At 44.5% G+C, this 23185-nt stretch overlaps 1 protein-coding gene across 6 annotated transcripts in view; it reads left to right on the top strand.

Annotated features, from left to right (window-relative positions):
• The window catches only part of ZNF385C (zinc finger protein 385C), a 164414-nt gene that overhangs the window by 1575 nt on the left and 139654 nt on the right, over positions 1-23185 (top strand). The window contains exon 1 of one of the 6 annotated variants that reach the window (XM_083407756.1): positions 11537-13240. The exons of 2 other annotated variants lie outside the window; for them this stretch is intronic. Coding sequence is in view for 2 of the 4 variants with exons in the window: in XM_083407754.1 (XP_083263880.1) it covers positions 14088-14124 (37 nt within the window). In the remaining 2 variants the exon portion in view is untranslated. Of the gene's footprint in view, positions 1-11536; positions 13241-13508; positions 13525-14072; positions 14125-17569; positions 17610-23185 lie in introns of those variants that run through there. 3 more of the 6 variants (XM_083407758.1, XM_083407754.1, XM_083407752.1) reach the window with 3 other exon arrangements.

The following is a 23185-nucleotide window of genomic DNA, read 5'->3' on the forward strand; positions in this document are numbered from 1 at the left end:
AAGCTTTTTGACATAACAGATCTCTCAATCAGGCAACGGAAAAGGCACATAACGCCTCATAGTGCACCAAGTGCTGCTGATATACGACTGTGCGGTCTTTTGAGCTACGCAAGCAGTTCAGCAATGGAAATGATAAGCAAATTGCCCTACTTTCTTTTGCTGTAGATATACACACAACACAACCTTTTTGAGTTACTCAGGTCTCAGCAGCTGCACAGAACTTTTAGGATGTGTTTGTATTACCAGCTTAAAATGCAAGTTGTTTGTCTCAATTTGGATGGAAGCTGGTTGGGGGGCGGGAATGCACAAAAATGCAGCATTTTATTAGAAACAGCAGGATTGATGTGTACACCGCTTCTCAAATTAAGTGATGGGAGTGAACTCGGTGCAGAAAAAATGGGATTGGGTTTGCACCCTTAAGTCAACATTTTTTGTGTATCTACAAGACCCTGTGTGTCAGCAAAAGCTGGATTAATAATATGTATTTCCTGACATATCTTAGTTAAGCAGACCACCTTGTGAATCGTTTAACTGAAAAGGCTCAAAATCGTTTACAACGGTGGAAGAAGTTTTAATAGTCTTTCAGTGTGATCATTACAGAGCTCTTTAAGTGGCCAAACCCAGCATAATATATATTTTATTTTTTTACAGTAGGCTTGTGCTAACTTTGAAATACGCATAGTAAAGAATTAATTAGGCACCGGACAGAATTCTTCACTAGGTTGATGACGAATTCTTTCTCACTTCAGTCATTTCCACACTTTAGTCCGGTGAAATTGGACAACGAAAGTAGTTGGTTAACACCATATAAACTTTCAAGTTAGACACAACTCTTCCTCATACAGCTTCATATTGGGCTTATGGGCTGAGTTCTGCATAACTGCTATGTGGGGAAGTGTCCATTGCCGGGCAGTTTACAGCCCCACACCTCAACAAAAATTAATCCAGTTTAAATTACTAGCTGAGCCATACTGCATCATTTGAACTTTGGAGCTAACTCAAGACCAACCATTTTGCATCAACAATAGTTTGCAAATAGTTTTTGTGTGTTTGTTTGAATCTATCAGTCTAACAAAAACTTTGCTTCCATTCTCGATGTGTTCTCTTTATTTGGGTCACATCCTGTGGTTGGGAATTCTCCACTACCCATAATCCTATTAAAAAAGAAGATGGGACAATGATACCTCCCTCTCTCAAGGGCACCAGTAGGGTGACTGTTAATTGTACAATAACGGTTCTGGTACAGATAGATTGTTCACAGTGAAGCTTTGACACTTTTATTAACCTTCCAAAGGAGCTTGTCCTTGGTTGGGAATCGTAGGAGGATATAGTCCTGTTTGCTTCAAGAGTACCTTGCAATCACACGTTTTTGCAAACTTGTCACTTTACTGGACATTAAAGCACCCAAAACCAGCTGCTGCATGGCAAACATTTTCGGGTGCTCCCATATGTGAGTTTTGGACAATTTACACCAAGGGATGTTAACAGGGCAGGATCTTCTTCCGGCAACCCAGCCAGATGGGAGGGGTCTAAATAAAATAATAATAATAATAATAATAATAATAATAATAATAATAATAATAAATAATTCTAAGGGTCTCTTTTGTCACAACAAATCAGACAAGAAAAAGGAAGGTATAGTAAACATCCAAACACTTTCTTAGATCCAGTGTTTGTTTGTTTTTTAAATTACAACAAGCTGCTGAACAAGAAATGGAACAATTTCTCAAAAAATGTGATGGATTTTTTTGGGTTTGAATAATGCTTGTGTCTCTCACTTTCCCAATACAAAATACAGTTGTCTGTTGTTTGGATGTGTAGTGTGCATATGAGATATTTAGTGCTTCAGTAGTCAGCACATCTCATTTTTTTTTGTATTTTGTATTTCTACAAATGTGTAACCTGAGCCCAAGTGTAGTTATAACTGCAGGTACCTTAGTTGGGGGTGGAATGTACACAAACAGGCCCCCTTGCAAACCTCAGTACTGACCAAAGCTGTGCAGTTTACGTTACTGAGAAAAATGGGATTTCTGTGCTAGAACTGTAAGAAGCTTTCATACAAATTCAGTGGGGCATTTGTGTGTGTGTGTGTGTGTGTGTGTGTTATTTTGGAATGTTTGTGTGTGTGTGTTTTTAAAAGCAATTTCAGATTCCCCCCCGAAATTCAATATTGAAATAAAAAGCAACAACGCACCCCAACTTCTGAATTTTTGTTTATTATTGTTAAGTCAATAATATTTGTATGAGCATGCCAGATCCATGCTCATACTTTTGATGTATTGGTATTTAATATTTTGATTTGTTGCTAAAACAGCATTAATCATTGGGGGGGCCCAGAATATCTATTTTAAAAACCTGAATATCCCAACAGATAGCTTATTTCTTGTCCTTTGAATCCATTTATCTGACATCAGTCTGTGGTTGTTTTTTTCCCTTTTACATCTTGTACAGCAACAAATAAAATTATCCGTAAAAACCAAGTCTTAAAGAATAAAAGGTTTGGCAACCACCAGTAATTTTTTCAGCTCCAGAAGTTCTGTTTAAAAAAGTTACTACAGTACATGCAAACACAATCACGATCGGCTTTTAAAAAATACAGACCAATTGTGGTTCCTTAATGGAAAACCAAACTTCATTATAAAAAGCAACTGAAGGTCTATAGCTAGTAGGTGTAGTTACGATTTTGTTGTGTTTCTTGCATCGCCAAGTCCGTGTGTAAAGTGTCCAGCTGTATGGCAAGTAGTTTTGACAAAAGGGATGGGTGGGTGGGAGCGTTCTTGCCGCTTGTACCAGATTGATTTTGTTGAATGACTTTGTTATTATTTGAAACCACGGATGACATTTAGGAACATAGGAAGTTGCCTTATTATGAGTTGGGCCAGCCTGTTTTGGCTGTCAGTGGCTCTCCAAGATTTCAGGCAAGGGTCTCTTGCAGCCCTAACAGGCTCTCCTTTCAGCCACATAGATAATTTCAGACTGTGGACATAGGGTAGTAATGTGTATTGATTGCTTTGCTGACTTTAAAATGGGGTTAGCTAACTCTGTTTCATTTTGGGCAGGGGGCTCCAAACCTCCTGCTCCTTCTGCTGGGTGGGGGCCCTGGACTTAAGCCCCACAGTTGTGCTCTGAGTGCAGCGCTGAAGAGATCCTTCAGGCTGGGCTTCCTGTTAGAATCTCATGAGAGAGCGCTGTTTGAGAGCTTTGGCAGCTGGTCCATAACGTTTATAGTTTTTGTGCCCATAAAGTAATTACGCCTTTGGCAAATTAAGCTCAGTGATCGGAAGTGGGGAACCAAGAGAAATAATCTGCAAACAGAAGAGATCAGCCGTCCCCTTGTGTCTTCAGATACATTATTCAATTAATTTGGCTACTTATGCAATGTAGATTAGCGCTTGCGGTGGTTTTATATTCCCTTTAAAAGGACATGGAATGGACTATTTGAGGAGTGGTGTGCAGTGTGTGTTTTGTGTGTGTGTGCGCGCGCATGCTTAGAAACCTTACCCATGGATCTGAAGTGAAATTTGCAGGTTGAGAAGAAAATATGCAGCACAGAAGTACAGAATTCCTGCATACATTTTTCCAGCTATGTGTGAAAATTGAGGTAGTTTATCTCTCTCCCTACACACACACACACACACACACACACACACACACAGAGAGAGAGAGAGAGAGAGAGAGAGAGAGAGAGAGAGAATGAATATGCTATTAGCAACTAGACCAGCAGTGAATTTCAAGAGACGCTGTAAAAGTTTTGATAACACAAGTGAAATTCCTCAGGGGCATTTCTCTCATCTCTGCTTTAAAGATACCTGGTCACGGCACTTAACAGAGGTGTGTGAGTGAGAGAGAAAGGGAAAAATTTGACAGCACTTGCTATTCACATGGGAAAGAGGTGTGGGACAAGACATACAGTGGAGAGAAAAACAGATAATGCTGTGATTATGGGGAAATGATGGGCAGACCAATGAAGTGAAGGGTATGCGGAGAGCAGCACATATGCAAATATCTACCAGGGATGGAAGAAACCGCACTTGAATTCAGAGATGTAGGTGCTGTTCCAGACAATTTGGCATGTTACTTTGATGCGATGGACACACTCAATAAATGATTATGGTAAAAAGAGGGGGTTTTTTTATTCCCGAACGCCTCCTTTGATAGAAACCAGCTGTGAGACAAGAGCAGTCGAGGGTCCCAGCTTGTTCTTCTTATCAAAACGTGAAAACTACTTGGGGGGATCATTGAGGCACATATATTTGCTTGCTCTAATCTATTGCAATGGTATATGCAGGTGTTCTCTCTCTCTCTCTCTCTCTCTCTCTCTCTCTCTCTTTCTCTCTCCCCAAGAGCTGAACAGTTGTCCTTTCAGAAGCTGACGCTGAACGGCCTGTACTGTTTGCCTGAGACAGCTATGATAGGTGTTATAGTTGAAAACAAGATCATTATAAAGTTTGCACACTTCCATAAACGGAGCCATTACTTAGTGTTGCTAGGCTCTCAGCAAAGTCTGCAATTAAAAAAGAGAGATGTCTTTCAGCTCCTATGTCAGCAAAGTCCTTCCTGGAATTTGTCCCCACCCTTCTTAAACTTTTTTTCGGTTTGGTACCCATTTTATGCTCAAAACAAGCCGTTCCCTGGTCTCAGCCTTTTGCAGTACACAATCCAGGCATTGAGACAGGGCATGCCTTTTAAGTTGCTGTCTTGTGTTTGAGTACATTTTTGAAAGTTTGCCTACCTCTTTCCCGCAAGCTGTGATTTTATATGAGTGAAGTAGCCCTTGGTGTTCCTCCTCCACACCCTTCCCTGAGTTAGAAACATCTTACTGTATTTCTTTGCTCAGAACCTGGAAGGAAGGCTTGAATCGTACAAAACAAACAGAACGTACAACTCTGGAACAGTGCAGAGGAGCTGGCCAGGCACTGTGCTGCCATAATTTTAGACTGATTGAAACATACAAAGACTGCTGCTCAAGCAGCAATTGCAATTTCTTTATCCGCTGTCAAGAATTATGTCCATGATCTTGAGAAATGTCAATTTGCACTGGTGAGGACAAATAAGAACTTCTTTACACGGTCCACAAATGGTCATAAAGAACGCCTGTATGTTTCAGAAACTTCTTGGAAGTCTGCCGGGAGGCGTAATAACCAGAACCGGTAATATGCCCTCAAGCTGTTTGTCAAGGCATCAAAGGAGGAAATGGCCTCAAATGTTATCCAATCTGAGTGCCTGCCTAAAGGCAGGATCCTCTGAGCAACAACAACCCATTCCCCCTGTTGTGTATTGAGTCAAAGGATTTTATATCTGTATTATTATTGTCTATATTTGCATTAGGGTAAAGTAACTGCCTTTTGGTTTCAGGGGGTACAGCTACTATTGGTTCATTTAAACTGCTGTATTTGGATCCTCTGTCTTATTGGTTTCCTCCAAAAGGCAGGACTGTGATTGCCTGATATTGTTCCCTCCAAAATGTATCCTTTCTAGCTAGTCCCCTGTCCCTATAAATGTAGCTTTCCCCTCCTCAGTCTTCAGTCTTGTTTGCTGTAATAAAGAAGTGTTACTAGAGAACTGTCTCCAGCAGATTATGTCAAGAGAGCTGAAATCACAAACCCCACGTCACAACAACTGGCGACGAGGATGGGATCCGGAATGCTGAGGAGCGGTTAAACGCAGCCCTGCCTCAGAGTCCGGATTGCAGCTAAGAACAAGACTCACTGGCCAGCTGAGAAGACGACCCTGCCACAGGACAATGGAGAGTCCAAGGGTATTGGAGCCCTTCCAGCCATCAGAGCCCCACACGTGGGAAGACTACGTCGAACGCTTCGAGTTCTTCGCAGTGGCTCAAGGGATCACCGATGCCAGCAAAAGAAGGGCCACATTCCTGAGCTACTGTGGGCCTGAGACCTTCAAGCTGGCCAAGGCATTGCTTGCTCCAGCGAAGCTAAGTGAGACATCTCTCAAAGATATTCTTGCCTGCCTAACAAGCCATTTGGCGCCTACTGAGACCAAGATGGCCCGGCGGATGGAGTTTCATGAGAGGCAGCAGCGTGCTGGGGAGTCTGTATCTGCATTTCTAGCTGAACTGCGGAAGCTCGCTCAGCACTGCGACTTCCAAAATCTGGAAGAGACTCTCCTGGATCGGTTTATCGGTGGTCTGAGCAGCAAGAAAGCCAGAAGACGCATCGTGGCTAAAGAAGAGGTTACCCTTGCTTCAGCCTTGAAGGAGGCCACCGCCACGGAGAATTATGAAAGAGAGGAGCTTGATGCCAGTCGCAAGGCCCCTAAGCCACAGATAGAAGTTGCGCATGCCATGGACGAGCTAGAGGCTACTCCGAGCCAGAGCCCAGTCCGTGGGGTCGAGTCAGTGCGTCAGGCCTGCACAGTGCACAAAGATCACCGAGGCAGGTGTCCAGGTTGTGGCGGAAACCATGAGCGGAAGAGTTGTCGTTTCCGGGATGCTATGTGCCGGACGTGCGGGAAGACAGGTCACATCGCCAGGGTCTGTAGATCGGCGGCGTTGGGAGCGACAGGAACACCTAGACTGGAGCATCGCAGACCGCCCACAGCAACCCATTTTCTAAAGGACTGCCACTATGTAACGGAGATCAACGGGAGGGTCGTGCAGTTCCCAGCGCAAGGCAAGGCACACGTCAAGGTGAAGATTGAGGGTCAGCAGTGCGACATGGAGGTGGACTCCGGATCTGGATTCACTATCGTGTCGGACCAGACCGCGAGGACATTCTTCCCCAGGGGTAAGTTGCCCCCTCTGGAGCCCTTCCCGGCAACCTTGCAGTCATACTCAGCGGGCCGCATCCATGTTATGGGAATGTGTGCCGTGAGAGTTCAGTTCCGGGACAAACAGGCTGTACTCAAACTGGTGATTGCGAAGGGCAGTCGCCCCAGTCTCCTGGGCACTGACTGGTTCCCCGCCCTGGGACTGAGTATATCAGGGCTTAATTCAATCCAAACCTGCCCTGAGATGAGCGAGGCATTATGCAAAGAGTTTGCTGGTCTCTTTAATGGAAAACTGGGTTGTTATAAAGGGCCCCCAGTTGACTTCGAGTTGGACCCTGGGGTGGCCCCAATCCGACTCAAACCAAGGCGAGTGCCATTTGCACTGCAACCCAAGATCGAAGCAGAGCTGGATAAATTGGTCAAGCAGGGAGTTCTCTCACCCGTGGACTCTGCTAAGTGGGAGACTCCAATCGTCACGCCCCTTAAAGCAAATGGGGAAGTCAGGATCTGTGCAGATTACAAATGTACTATCAATAAGGCACTCAGGGGAAACTCATACCCCATTCCAGTCGTATCACATCTGTTGGCTAAACTGGCTGGGGGCAAGGTGTTTGCCAAAATTGACCTGGCACAAGCCTACCAACAGCTGCCAGTAACCCCACAATCAGCGGAAGCACAGACTATTGTCACACATAAAGGGGCGTTCAGAGTTAACAGATTACAATTTGGAGTTTGTGTGGCCCCAGGGATTTTTCAAGGGCTCATGGAACGCCTGTTAAGAGGTCTGCCGGGGGTCTTGCCATTTTTTGATGACGTTTTGATTGCTGGAAAAGACCCACAGGAACTGGTTGCGCGTGTCCGTGCAGTGTTGCTCAAGTTCAAGGAGGTGGGGTTGCAACTGAAAAAGGAAAAATGCAGTTTTGGGGTGCCAGCTGTGGATTTCTTGGGGTTTAAAATTGATGCATCAGGCATCCACCCCACAGATGCTAAGATTAAGGCCATCATCGAGGCACCACGACCACAGAACAAGACGGAGTTGCAGTCATTCCTGGGACTTATTAACTTTTATCATTCGTTCTTACCCCATAAAGCTTCGGTAGCTGAACCATTACATAGACTGTTGCAGAAAAAGAATGTGTGGCGATGGGGGCAGGGGCAGCAGAAGGCTTTTGACTCCTTGCGAAGAATGCTGAGTAGCGGGAGCGTCCTTGCTCATTATGATGAGTCAAAGCCGCTGGTCCTGGCATGTGATGCCTCTCAATACGGCCTGGGGGCGGTGCTGAGTCATAGGGAACTGGATGGGTCGGAAAAGCCCATCTCTTTCTATTCCCGTACGTTGTCGCCCACGGAGCGCAACTATGCTCAAATTGACAAAGAGGCGCTTGCAATTGTGGCAGGAATCAAAAAGTTCCATGATTATGTGTACGGTCGCCATTTCTCCATTGAAACGGACCACAAACCACTGTTAGGGTTGTTCAACCCGAACAAACAAACGCCACAAATTCTCTCCCCCAGAATGTTGCGTTGGTCTATATTCCTGAACGGGTTCCAGTACACCTTGACCCATGTGCCGGGGAAACGGTTGTGCCACGCTGATGCGCTGAGTCGATTGCCCCTTCCTGGCGGGAGCAATGAGGATCCCGCTCCAGCGGAGCACATAATGATGCTGGAAACACTTCCGGGGGCTCCTGTAACGGCTACTGATATAGCTGAGAAAACGAGGAAAGATGCTGTTCTCTCCCGTGTGCTCACTTGGGTGGGGAGGGGGTGGCCAGGTGGTCCGCATGAAGACAAATTCAGGCCTTATGCGACAAGGCAGCACGAGTTGTCCATGCATAAGGGTTGTCTCCTGTGGGGAGATAGGGTGATCATCCCAGCACCACTGAGAAACAGGGTGCTTGAGACGCTTCACATGGGACACCCGGGAATGGTCAGGATGAAGTCGCTAGCCCGATGTTATGTGTGGTGGCCTGGAATGGACCAGAACATAGAACAATGGGTACGAACATGTAAGGCATGCCAAGAGGTGCGGCCAGAAGTGGCCAGAGCACCAGTTCACTGGTGGGAGCAGTCCAGATCTCCCTGGAGCCGGCTGCACTTAGATTTTGCTGGGCCATTCCAGGGGAAGGTCTTTTTGGTTGTCGTCGATGCATATTCCAAATGGTTAGAAGTGGCGATGGTCCCTAGCATGGCATCAGCTGCCGTAATCAAGGTGTTGAGGCAGCTGTTTGCAACCCACGGGTTACCTGAGACCATTGTATCAGATAATGGGGCAGCTTTTGTATCCCAAGAATTCAGGGCATTCTTGGCTGATAACTTCATAAGAGGGGTCACATCCGCGCCCTTTCACCCATCCTCCAATGGGCAGGCTGAGCGCATGGTAAGAACAGCCAAAGAATCCATTGCGCGCTTAATGGAGGGTAACTGGTCAGCTCGCATCGCGCGAATGTTATTTTTGCAGCATGCGACGCCGTGTACTGCGACGGGCAAGTCGCCAGCTGAGCTGCTCTTGGGTAGAAGACTGGTAACGGTGCTGGATTATGTCCACCCGGATAAAATGCCAAACCATAATTCAAGAGCAACCCCCCAGGCTGAGACTGACACAACAAGGTATCTCGCCCCTGAAGATCTGGTCTGGGTGAGGAACTATTCACGAGGTTCGCGGTGGGTGGCTGGTGTGGTCACCCGGGCTAGTGGACCTGTGTCCTATTATGTAACCTTGGAAAATGGGCAAGTTTGGAAGAGACATATAGATCAGCTGAGGCGCCGGGCGCTCAGCAGGGAGGAGTCAGATAATTCATCCCTGGCTAACGACGCAGAGCTGCAAGACCAGAGTGAAAATGGCCCAGAGGTGCAGTCACCAGGGGCTTCAGCAAATGAACCAGGGTCTGCTAGTCCTCATGATGACGAGGTACAGGTAGGGAACCCTGAGATGTCTGGGACTCCATCTGTTCCTGAGGAAACCCCTATAGCAGCCCCTCTACCACAGGTAACACCCAATCCAGAACCGGCAACGCCTGTTGTCAGGAGATCAAGTAGAAGTTGTAGGACCCCACAGTACCTGAGAGATTACGTCTGCTGTGCTCACTAGGGGGGGAGGGGTGTTGTGTATTGAGTCAAAGGATTTTATATCTGTATTATTATTGTCTATATTTGCATTAGGGTAAAGTAACTGCCTTTTGGTTTCAGGGGGTACAGCTACTATTGGTTCATTTAAACTGCTGTATTTGGATCCTCTGTCTTATTGGTTTCCTCCAAAAGGCAGGACTGTGATTGCCTGATATTGTTCCCTCCAAAATGTATCCTTTCTAGCTAGTCCCCTGTCCCTATAAATGTAGCTTTCCCCTCCTCAGTCTTCAGTCTTGTTTGCTGTAATAAAGAAGTGTTACTAGAGAACTGTCTCCAGCAGATTATGTCAAGAGAGCTGAAATCACAAACCCCACGTCACAACACCCCCCACAGCTGAGGGCCTTTTTATCACAAGAGTTTTAGCCCGTAGCAGCTGCGGGAAGAACAAGGCTGTCTTTGTGGACATAGTTGCATACAAACTCTGAACATGAAATTCATCTCCTAATATTAACGTTGGTCTCCAGATTGCAAGTGATGTAAAGAACAGAATGCCACACCTGAATAAAGGATTGGAGAGGGGACAGGGACGGGGTGGGGTGGGGTGTGTGAACTTGATAATACGACGCCTTGAGCGGGGATAACATTTTGCACCCCCCCCCCCAATTTCTTATTTTCACTATAATTCTGTTTAGCAAAGTTACTTTTTTATGGATCTTCTCAGTATAAATATAAGTTGTTGTTGTTGTTTTGCTCCGCCTCATCTCGTCCCTTTTTTTTGGGGGGGGGGATTGCTTGCACCACCCTAAATCTGTAATGTCTGTAAAAGGATGTGGAACATGCATCTTCATATGGCAGGGATCGAATGGTAAGCCAGACAGGTGTCTATATTTGCAGAACGCAAACTGCACTTTAAAGTACATACAGTCCCATTTTCTGGCTTGTGTTTCTGACCACAAATCTACCTTCCCTCCAAATTGAAGTTGAGGATTGTAAAGAGGTAGGCATGTGCCCATCCCTTGAGGTGCTGCTTGCCTTGTGCAACTGTATTGCTGCATCTCATGAAGTACCACGGAGTATTTTATATTCCCCACCCCCTTTTGTCACACCTCAAAAGCATGGGGTGGGGACACCCAGTAATAAGCAGCCTCCCACTGTAATAACTGCTGTGTGGCAAGGATTCTGGACTAATTTTGGAGGAGGAAGTGCACGGTATTACACAACACGCGGTCAGCAAATGATAGTGTGCCACAGCAGCAAAAACCATCAAGTGAAGAGACTGCTGCTTGCTCTGTGTACCAAATCTTGTACCAATCTTGAGCAGTGAGGCCTTAGTTAAAAACCTTTTTGTTATGTACTGAGTTGAATAGGATCCAAACTGCAGCAGTCTGATTGGTCCTAGAACAATGCAGCAGTATGATTGGTTGGCAGGAACCACCCAATCATGCTCCAGATAGAAGTGAATCCACAACCTGATTGGCTTACAGTAGAATTCCGGAATTAGCCAATCATGTGCAGCCCATTGTGTAAATAATGTATATAAAGCAGATACTTTGAGGGGGCATTCATTCAGTCTTCCTCACCACTATGAGCTGAATAAAGAGCATGAAATCACTTTATGACTCTATTTAACTTTTCATTTGACACATTTAACTCCCTCCCCCCCTTTTTTTTGCAGCCGAGCTTTTAAGCTTAAAAGCAACAACAATAAAAAACACCCATCGTTTTAATACATGTACACATTTGCTAGGTTCACAAGCAGCTCTCTTCGTTCTTCTTTATGCCACTTTTCAGCAATCTGAATCTCTGTTAAAGATAAACAGCCAAACACATGAGACAAACAAATGAATCTAAAATTGCTCACTGAATCTACGTTTTTCTTTTACCTTTCATGTAGGCGAGGATTACAACAGGTTTCAGTGTATATATTTTAATCCTTGTGGAACAGTGGAGGTTAGTGTTCCTTTTAAGCAGAGGTAGAGCCATTTGTTGAAATGGACCAACCCTATGATTATTATTATTATTAATAATGATGATAATAATTTATTTCTTGTACCCCACCCATCTGACTGGGTTGCCCCACCACTCTGGGCAGCTTCCAACAAAGTACAGTACAAAGGAACGCACCAAAATATCAAATGATAAAAGCTTCTTTGTATGTGATTGGGACAGACCCAGGTCTGAACAAACTGATACAAACACATGGGTTAAAATTGTTCTTTTGCCATGGTCCAGTTATAAAGCCTCCATGAACCCAAATGTGCATACTATGTATATAGACTGGGCCAGGCTAGAAACATGGCCCTGGAAATATGTACTGACTTGGGGATTTTCCAAGTCGGGGTCCCTGTTTCTGGAGCTGTGTACAATTGAGGTGCGGCTTAGTTTTCAGCCTGAAATGCAAAATGCAGAAGGTAGTGTTCTATTCACCAGGCAAGGGTAGAAAGCAGGTTTGGGATTGTTGCTTTTAAAGGGTTTTGGGGGGTATTTGTACCAGGCTTGGCCAGCCCAGTGATCTCATGCAGCCAGGTGCAGTTTGGGAGGCCTTGCATTGTACAGTCCTACTCAGTTCTGTGCTTCAAAAGGTTTTCTGTGTGCAGCTCAGTAGGCTGGGCTCAAGACTCGCGCTCCCTGACACTTTTCATTTATTCAAATACTTCTGTGCCACTTAATAGCCCTGAGTGGCTCTCAAAACACCTTGCAAAAGATTCCTCCCCCCCCCCTGCGGCGGTGTCGAAATGGGGGGCGGACTCTCTGCTTGAGCAGACGTTCTCCAGAGCCAGCCCAATCCCCACATGTCCTGGATAACCCTGTTGTTCCTCAGATCCCTGGCTGGGTACTGGGAGGGATAAACGCCCAATGCCTAAGCCAACGTTTCCCTACACCTGAAGTTTTAATAAAATTGTGGCCAAATTTTAATCCCATAACACATTGTCTTGAGTCATTATTCCACACGGGTGTCGCCCAGGGTCGGGGGGGTTTCCGCTTGTCCGCGCAATAAAATGTCGTGCATATGAAGCCAGGGTTATTCTTCTCGGTCTTTGTTCTTCCTTTGTGTCATGCCAAGCGCCTGCTCCCTCCAAGGTTCTCTGAAGGAAAGGAGTGGGCCTAAGTGGCTGGATCTCACTTGGCCTGTGAGGGAAGCCATCTTCCTTTAACAGCAGTTGGCAGGCAATGGGTCCTCTGAGGCAAGAGAGTGGAGCTGAGCGGCTGGATCTTGCTCAGGCTATGATGGAAGCAGTCCTCGCTTCCAGAGTGTTTTTCGTTTCAAAGTCTTGTGCCGCTCCCCGCCCCCAAACATTTACACAATATTCAAGAGAACCAAAGAAGTCGCTGGTTTCTGTTCTGCCCCATGTTCACCTCACGCAGCACCTGCTGCCGTTCGGCTTCTGACAAAAACTACGCCGTTCATCCTGCTGTGGTGGAATTTTACGCGATTAATCGTGTAGGTCATTTCATTATTCCACACCATTCGTTTCTGTGCGGAGGAAACACAATCCAAATGGCTTTTAAAAACAAAACGAAAACACCCATCAATTATGTATTGGTTGCAGACAGAAAACAGCAGCAGCAGTGAATCCCAATTCTGTTCCCTGGACCGATTTCCATTCCAGACATGGGACAAATGAGTGAACAGCTTCTGCTCCCGTTTCTGTCAAAAGTCTGTGATGCCCCTAATCAAGGGTACTTTACAGTGTCTTTTGTGAGCAAATAATGAGCTTTCTTGAGGTAATTTCACCAACGAGGAGGCAGTGATTAGCAGAATCTTGGGACAGTTCGGAGCAGGTTAAGTGATTTGAACAAGGGTAGACAAACTAAGGCCCGGGGGCCGGATCCGGCCCCATCGCCTTCTAAATCCAGCCTGCGGACAGTCCGGGAATCAGCGTGTTTTTACATGAGTAGAATGTGTCCTTTTATTTAAAATGCATCTCTGGGTTGTTTGTGGAGCATAGGAATTTGTGTTGTTGTTGTTTTTCAAAATATAGTCCGGCCCCCCACAAGGTCTGAGAGACAGTGGACCAGCCCCCTGCTGAAAAAGTTTGCTGACCCCTGGATTTGAGTGTGTGTTCAATGTAAGTTTAAATAAGAAGAGGTTTTTTATTTATTTAGTTTTCATGTGTTGTTAATTAGGGTTGAAGTGTTTTGTGTGGTGTAAAACACAAACCCCCTTTCAGCAGTGCTTTGGAGGGGAGTGTCCCCCCAAATGAAATGGTAGGAGGAAGATCACACATCCCTTTGTTCCCTCAGTAACTTGGAGATGCTCCCCCATCTTCTGACCCCTTCTTGTGAGGATGGCACCTCCGCAGCGCATTAAGACACCCTTAAAAGGTAAAGGTAAAGGACCCCTGACAGTTAAGTCCAGTCTCGAACGACTTTGGGGTTGCGGCACTCATCTTGCTTTACAGGCTGAGGGAGCTGGCGTTTGTCCGCAGACAGTTTTTCCGGGTCATGTGGCCAGCATGACTAAGCCACTTCTGGCGAAACCAGAAGGTAATATGGGTTTCTTTGCCCTCAATGATGCTATATAGCCATATTTGATGGGCTACATTAGTAGTGTGACATCATCTGGCTCGCTACAGGATCCCTGATTTGCTAGTATCACACAGCTAAGGAGAAGAGAAAATGGCGCCTATGGACCATCAGAGGAGCGTCCTTGGGCGTAAGATACATTTGAGAGTTTGTCCTCCGTCCTTTTGGGCAGTTTGCCCCTTTTCCCACCAAACATTATCAAGGATGATAATTCGGTTTGGTCCCGGCAGTTTATTTATTTGCTGTCCCTCTGGATTTTGCATTGGGGTATTTTCTGATAAGGTTTTGTCTTTCAACAGCAGCAACAACAAAATTATCCTGCCTTCCTGTAGCTCAAGCAAATAAAGCTTCAAAAACGTTTGTGTACACATTATGCTGGGCCCCTGCTGTGGTCTTCAGCACATGGAATGTAAAAGCTGTATTTATATTGACGTATTTGATCTATTGTAATGTATGAGGGCTGCCACGACCAGATATCCTGTTTTTAATAGATTCCCCCCCCCCCCCCATTTTTCTGTCTCTCTTTATGGCAGTCCTAGAAATGAGAGAAATCTGTGACAGTTGAACCCCATTTATAGTGTGGACATGCCAAAGAAATTAACTTGCTGGGTTGATGATATTATTATTATTATTATTATTATTATTATTATTATTATTAATTTTATTTGTATGCTGCCCATCTGACTGGGTTGCTCTAGCCACTCTGGGCATCTCCCTCTGGGTTAGCAGTGACACAAAGGGGTTTTGTTAAAGGATATTCCTGGGACGAGGGGCAGTGAACTCGTAGATTATGGTGTTTTATGGGTATATGTATGTATTACCTGTTTGTGCAGAGGTGAAAGGGAAACAATAATAGAAGTTTAACACTGTTACACTTCCTTGTATCAGCTGTTTATTTCCAGGGGAATTCTAAGTCATGTTTCCTTTGAATTGGTGTTTATTTCTGACTAGTGCATTTTATGGGGCTAATTATTTATTCATGGTGTGAAATGGAGACTTTGTTTTCTTTTTCAAATCTTTATTGGTATATAACGGGGAGGGAGTTGGTTTGTGAGTGGATGGAGGAAGAGGGTAGGGTGAGAGGAAAATAAAATAGCCCCTTTGGGTTGAGGCTGAAACCTAAAAGGGCCTGCACTTTTGAGGTTTTAATTTGCCTTTGGGGTGACAACTTTGTTCCAAGTCTTAGGAAATAAAGACCTCCTTTCGGGCTGCATCAATAGGAGTATAGCATCTAGATCAAGGGAAGTAATAGTGCCACTGTATTCTGCTCTGGTCAGACCTCTGGTCAGACCTCACCACAGTTCAAGAAGGACACTGACAAACTGGAACGTGTCCAGAGGAGGGCAACCAAAATGGTCAAAGGCCTGGAACTCTGCATATGTCCCAGGAGATAGAGCAAGCTTGTTTTCTCCGGCTCCAGCGGGTAGGACCTGAACCAATGGATTCAAGTTACAAGAAAGGAGATTTTGACTAAACATCAGGAAGAACTTTCTGGCTGTAAGAGCTCTTTGACAGTGGAACAGGCTCCCTTGGAAAGTAGGGGACTCTCCTTCATTGCAGGTTTTTAAGCAGAGGTTGGATGGTCATCTGTTATGGATGCTCCAGCTGAGATTCGTACATTGCAGGGGGTTGAACTAAATGATCCCCTGATTTTCTTCCAACTCTATAATTCTATGGTTCTAACTAAACGCTTATTTCGGCTTTGCTTTGAGCAATGTGTGGCTGTATTTGCGAGGGAATCAGAGAAAGTGACACTGGTCACTGGACAACCAAAATGGTCAAAGGCCTGGAAACTATGCCTTATGAGGAACGGCTAAGGGAGCTGGGCATGTTTAGCCTGGAGAAGAGGAGGTTAAGGGGTGATATGATAGCCATGTTCAAATATATAAAAGGATGTCACATAGAGGAGGGAGAAAGGTTGTTTTCTGCTGCTCCAGAGAAGCGGACACGGAGCAATGGATCCAAACTACAAGAAAGAAGATTCCACCTAAACATTAGGAAGAACTTCCTGACAGTAAGAGCTGTTCGACAGTGGAATTTGCTGCCAAGGAGTGTGGTGGAGTCTCCTTCTTTGGAGGTCTTTAAGCAGAGGCTTGACAACCATATGTCAGGAGTGCTCTGATGGTGTTTCCTGCTTGGCAGGGGGTTGGACTCAATGGCCCTTGTGGTCTCTTCCAACTCTATGATTCTATGTGTTCAGATCTGGACACTAGATTTCCAGCAGAATGTGTTCACAGGCTGGAAAAGGATTTGGAAAAGAGATGCAAAGATGTACACTTTTTCAGAAGTGAGAAGTCAGTGGCTGAAGGTGTTTGGCGTTTAACCCAAAATAAAGTAAACTGAATGATGGCTGAAGGGATATGCTGACAGTTTCCTCAGGCATCCTAAAGGGTTTCTGACAAAGTGAGGGAATGATGATTCAACCTATTCACTGAGGAAAACGCAAGGAATAATGGATTTTAAATTATATGGAGGCAAGATTGGAGCTGTTTTCACAAGTGCTGTCCAAACTGGGTTTTGTATGAACCGTATCTTTAATACCCTCATCAGCCTGTCAATGGCTGGAATGAATGTTCTAATTTGAAAATGGCTCTTTCTTTCTTTTTGGCTTTCTGTCCTATTTTAACACCATCCATACATGCACACAGATGGCATAATGAGAAATACTCATAGCTGCTTTAAAGTGTTATGTGAAGATGCTCTGAATATTTGTTTTCATTTATTTTCTTTCATAAAATTTATGCACTTACTATTTTAAATAGTACGTGCTGAATTGTACCTGTGTTTTCGCCCTTTCATGTTCTCAGCAGATTGGGGTAACTTAAACTGGGGGGAAAGCACCTCCCCCATGACTAATTTAACCATTAAATAGATGCAGGAGGGAACACAGTTGGAAGTTGGTGTTGCAGCTTTCACTAATAGCATTACTTTTCATGCCACAAATATTGGTGGGTGAGGGTAAGATGGTTGTTCTGCTTTAGCTGCACTGTAGGTCTCTGGACAGGGACGCAGGTGGCATTGAACCTTATATACCTCTAAGCAAATTTGCTTTCTTTCTAATCAGGTGCATCTCAAGTGCTCCCAATAAAATTAGAATGATTCCAGATAGAGATTTGATTTTCCGGCATGCATGTTTCACACATTAGCTTCCGTACATTCCCATTCATTCACTCATGGATATTCATTGCTGTCCCTCTGGATAGAGGCAACCACTGAAATGTCACCATTCACCACCACCACCCACCCACACAAAGTGCTAATGGGCTTTCACACCTGCAGTGATTGTGAGTGTACAATTAATTATTTTTACTTATTGTATTTCCTGTGTTTAGAGCAATACTGGGTTAAGTATTTTTTTTAAGTACTGGCTGGCATTTTGACATTGACAATGTGTAGTGTTGCAAAAAAAACCCCAAAACCACATGTGCATGAGCAGCACAGATTCCACAAGAAGCTCTCATCTCGTGGCACCCTCAGTAATTTTAGTGGCATGGGGATGGGGAGAAGCTCAAATATTGCAAAGCTTATTTTGCAGCTTTTTCAGAGTGAATGATATTGCAGGAACTAAATTGACCTCTTACAGCTCTGGTTTTCCTCCATTCCTTGGCCAATTGGTGGGGGTGCCACTGTTGTAAATTCTGATTCCTACCGTTTCAATGGCCCTTGACATTTAGCTAGTTCTGTTTGGTTTGAAAAGGAGTCATCCTGCTGCCACGATTGCATCAGTTTGGTTCTCCAGGTTTGTGCTTCCGCATAGAGACTGTTCCGGTAGAGCTTCCACAGGAGTAGCTTTGCTAGTCTGTGGCAGCAAAAACAACAGAGAATCTTGTGCAACATTAAAGACTAACCTATTTATTATGGCAGCTTTTGTGGTCTAGAGTCCAATTCATCAGATGCATGAATTTCAAATAAATCTGCTTGGGAACTCTTTATCTAAAAAACATCAGTTTGTGTCAAGTTACTGCAATGTATGTATTCTGGACAGTTCGTAGTACTGTAGCAAAACTTTTAACTTTCCCCTCTTTTTCTTAAAAAGAGATTAAAGGGAACTACTGCACTATTTTGACTTCAGCAATCTATTGATGGCTTGCCATTTCTCCTGTTTAAAGTACAGTGGTACCTCGAGTTAAGTACTTAATTCGTTCTGGAGGTCCGTTCTTAACCTGAAACTGTTCTTAACCTGAAGCACCACTTTAGCTAATGGGGCCTCCTGCTGCCGCTGTGCAATTTCTGTTCTCATCCTGAAGCAAAGTTCTTAACCCGCAGTACTATTTCTGGGTTAGCGGAGTCTGTAACCTGAAGCGTCTGTAACCTGAAGCGTCTGTAACCCGAGGTACCACAGTAATACTGTAATAAGATGATGGTTTCTGAACCTCCACCCCTTGGTATAACCCCCCCCCCCATCCTTAATATCTGAACTCTGTTAGTTTACACAGCTCTCCTCTGCTCCTTGAGAGACAGAAAGTGTTCAGAGAGAAGGGAGGTGGGGAAGAGAAAATGTTAGCTTTTTTTTTTCTTGGTCAAGAGAGCAGTTATTTTGCATTCATTTGAACTGTTGAAATATTTAATCAACACAAAAGATTGACTGTGTGCTGCCTGGAGGCAGCATTTTTACAGCATTTGGGAAAGATTAAAATAAAACAGGAAAAAGGCAGGTCAAACCTTGGCATTCTCTAGGGGCAGATTTGGGCCTCTGAGCCCCAGTTGCAGTATAGCAATGAACTTGTGAGAAGATTTGGTGTCCTTCCACCATATCTGTAACATGACACCCACATTTATTTATTTTCTCACTTTTACCTCCATATCTATCTAGATCAGGGTGGTCCAAAGCATGACCCAAGGGCTGCATATGGCCTTCAAGGCCCTTTTTTGCAGCCTTTGATGCCCCCGCCCTCCTGCTGCCTTCTGAAAGCAAGGTAAGGAGGCAATCACCTTTGGAAAGGAGGCGTGAGTGCTCTAACCGGGCCTCCCTCTTCCCTCCCAAAGCCTATGAAAAGTTGGCCTGTCCTGATTTAGATGGTTGCCTTATCTTAGAGAGGCAGCCCGGTCCTCTCCACTTGCCATGATATTTGTGGAGGGCAGTTACACCTACACAGCTCACCACTCTGGTACTTTAAATTATGGTACAGTGGTGCCTCGCAAGACGAAATTAATTCGTTCTGCGAGTTTTTTCGTCTTGTGAATTTTTCGTCTTGCGAAGCACGGTTTCCCATAGGAAATGCATTGACGGTTTCCCATAGGAATGCATTGACGGTTTTAAGAAAAAGGCGCAAGACGTTTTCGTCTTGCGAAGCAAGCCCATAGGGAAATTCGTCTTGCGAAGCAACTCAAAAAACAAAAAACTCTTTCGTCTTGCGAGTTTTTCGTCTTGCGAGGCATTCGTCTTGCGAGGTACCACTGTACATTCAATAATTCCTCGAAAACGCTTACATTTCTGGATAGTTTATGAACTATACAAAAAAAAAAAAAATGGCAAGGAAAGCTCTTATAACTTACTGAGATTTGCAAGTTAATCTTCAATAGATCCAAACAGCCTTTGGAACTTGCTGTGATATCCCCGACCCCAGGAATAGGCTTGCGATGGCACTGCGGTCTATGTTTGTCTCCCTTCTTAAAACCCATTTCTTCCATGAAGACCTTGTTTATCCCACAACTTTCACCCCCAACTAAAATGGAAGTCTCCGAATGTGTAGATGCCTTTGGTCACCTTAAGCATTTATTATCCTTACCTTTCTCTTTCTCTTTGTTCTCCATTTTCACATATGGAACTGTAAACTCCTTGCTAATCACATAACGTGCCATACGTTAGTGGCTCTATATAAATGAATGCACCGTCACTGTCAATTTCTTCGTCTGTACTGTGCCACCAATGTGCTGGTTGGAACTGGTGGTCTTTTGGTATCCTTTAGTCCTCTTAATCGATTTGTACGATCTAAAGAAGAAGTACTTATTTCTTTTCATGATTCCTCCAGTGAAAGGCTTGATGGTTTTTGGACGTTCTTGAATGCTGTGTTTCAGCCCATGGCTAAGCGTGCAGAAATAATTTTAAAGAAATAAATGGCTCGGCTCCAAATTTTCAAGAGGTATTAGAAACCTCTTCTGGGGCCTTATTTTTCAACATCGTTATGAAAGAGTTTTAAATCAGAGATTAAAGGGCAGCTGGATTAATCTCCACTAGAGTAAAGAGAAGATTTCAGTTCAGGGATGTCTGGAGACCTCAGGGAAATGTTGACTTAGACCAAAGAGTATGGAGTTGGGGGGATTACTATAAGGATCTTGGTAGGCTGAACTTCTCAGCTGCTTCTCTCCCAGTGAACCTGTTTGATATATACAGTGGTACCTTGGGTTAAGAACTTAATTCGTTCTGGAGGTCCATTCTTAACTTGAAGCTGTTCTTAACCTGAGGTACCACTTTAGCTAATGGGGCCTCCCGTGGCTGCCACGCAATTTCTGTTCTCATCCTGATCCAAAGTTCTTAACCCGAGGTACTATTTCTGGGTTAGCAGAGTCTGTAACCTGAAGTGCCTGTAACCCAAGGTACCACTGAACTGTTGCATGCCACCCCAATTTCTGAGCGGTTCAAGATTCCATAGGTTCCAGGTGCTTACCCAGGGTTCGTTTTTTTCTGGAATGAGGGACAGTGGAGACTGTGGTGTCTTTATGATATATGGTTTATTTACATATACAACCTGAGTCTATGATGGAGGGGCTCACAGCATTAACACCCCAGAGGGTCTTGCTTCTCCTATAGCCACAGCCTTGGATTCTACCAAAAATGAAGCATGGGTCTGTTTCTCAGCTGCCAAGCCTGCAACCGCCTCTAGCTTCTGGCTCACACACCTCAATGGCCTTGTGGTTTTGTTCCTATATGTTGGAAAGAATTTATGTGTGTCCTTAAACTGCCTCTTGTAAAAAGTAATAGTAGCCATGTTGACCCATATGAAAAATTCCAACATCTCTATCAGTCCAAAACCTTTATAAGGGCAACCAGAATGTTACAGAATAGTGTGCAATTTTTCAAGTTCCCCAGAATTCTTCATCAAGCTAGCTGGCTAACAAAAAGAAGGAAAGGGAAGAGATAAGAAGGAAAAAACGGTGAAATCGTTGTGGTGTTATGAGATCACTATTAGTCAGCTGATGTCTTTGGCAAATGGTCCATTAAAATGTGTTAATGCAAGTTGCTAAGAGTGGTCCTTTTTTGCAGGTCAGATCCTGCTCCAGGTTCCCTAGAATGTGGTTATCTTCAATGGGAAATGGGTGTACCTTGTCTGTAGTGTACACACATGTGCAAATGCATGCAAATGAACTGTAAAGCTGAGGTCTGTATTTTGAAACTGTTAGCGTAGTGTAAGCCAGTTTCTGTTTTCCTAGTATATTTTAGCAATGACCACCTTTCGTCGCAGCGGAAATGAATAGTATGTACCTTAGGCAGAGTAGAGTCTTCAGCACTGTTTAATATTGGTGGGGGTGGGCGGGTGGAGCACCCAGACGCTAATCTTTGATTTCAGGAAAAGGGTATTAACAAGTATGTCACTATTTCATCTGCAGTATATTGGAGGCTATGTTCATGTCTTCATAACGTGCCAGACTCGTCAACCTTGCAAGCAGCCGCCTTGTATGAGGCACCCTTGGGCCATCTCTCTTTCACAGCCTCCTTTGTAAAAACAGGTCAGGAGGGAGTTCGTGGGCAACAGCCTCCAAGAAAGCTGGATAAAGAACAGACAAGCTGTAAACAGTGAGGCCTTAGCTGTGGAAACACCCCGCCCCCCCAGCTTTACCTAAATACAGGAAAGTGCTTGTATGTAGGAAAAGAGGGTGTGTTTCAGAGGGTGCACAGAGAGGTTACTGAGAAAGGTGACAGAGATGCTTTCTACACTGGACTCAAGGCCTTTGCTGTGTCCACAAGAGCTGCCTTGATTCCTGTAGAAAAATAAATCACTGGGGGCTCAGCCCCTTTTCAGAAAGCTTGTGGGTCCAGTTCTCTTCAACCGGAGAAAGAAAGCTGGAGAAAGATTTGGAAGGCACCTTTCTTGCTAGAAAGGATGTTTTGGGTTGTCCTCAAGAGGGCCATTCAGACAAAATGGTACTCTTCCTCTTAAGGCTCTGCATTAGTAGTTTCCATGGCTTTGGGTTCCTGATCTTTTAATTCTTACTAGCCACAGTGAGGTAAAATTGGGGTACCATTGAATTGGAGTGTTGATGAGCCCCAGATCCTTTCCCCCTTTCACTCCTTGCTTACAGATCAACCATAAAGTTCAGTGCAGATGAGTCCCCACCTACTTGCTATCTTAATTTGCCAAAAAGCTGTTTTTTTTCATTAACATACATATGCAAATTTGTGTCCAGAGTGCATTATGCCCCATATGTCAGAAAATAACATTCCTTCACCTTTAATGGCAGTGGTGTTGCTAGGTACTTAAACGCCACTGCCATTAAGGGTGAAGGAACGAGCTCTGGCATATGGGGTATAATGCACTAGGACAATTCCTTTGCAGCCATCATTGAATGAACAGGAGAAGTTCACAGTAATTCCCCAATAATATGGCTTGAATCACAATTAAAGTATCAGTATCAAATACTTTTTCACATAGCACATAATGAAACTATGGAATTTGCTGCCTTGGAATATTTTAAAAGAGGGTTAGACAGAATCATGGAAGGTAAGGCAGTCAGAGGCTACCAGGTGTGGTGACTATATTCTGCTTCCACAGTACAGTTGTACCTTGGAAGTTGAATGGGATCCATTCCGGAAGTCCATTCGACTTCCGAAACATTCAGAAACCAAAGCATGGCTCCTGATTGGCGGCAGGAAGCTCCTGCCACCAATCAGAAGCTGTGGAAGCCCTGTTGGACGTTTGGG

This window comes from Podarcis tiliguerta, assembly GCF_965153285.1.
Source record: "Podarcis tiliguerta genome assembly, chromosome: 13".
NCBI classification, from domain to species: Eukaryota; Metazoa; Chordata; class Lepidosauria; order Squamata; family Lacertidae; genus Podarcis; species Podarcis tiliguerta.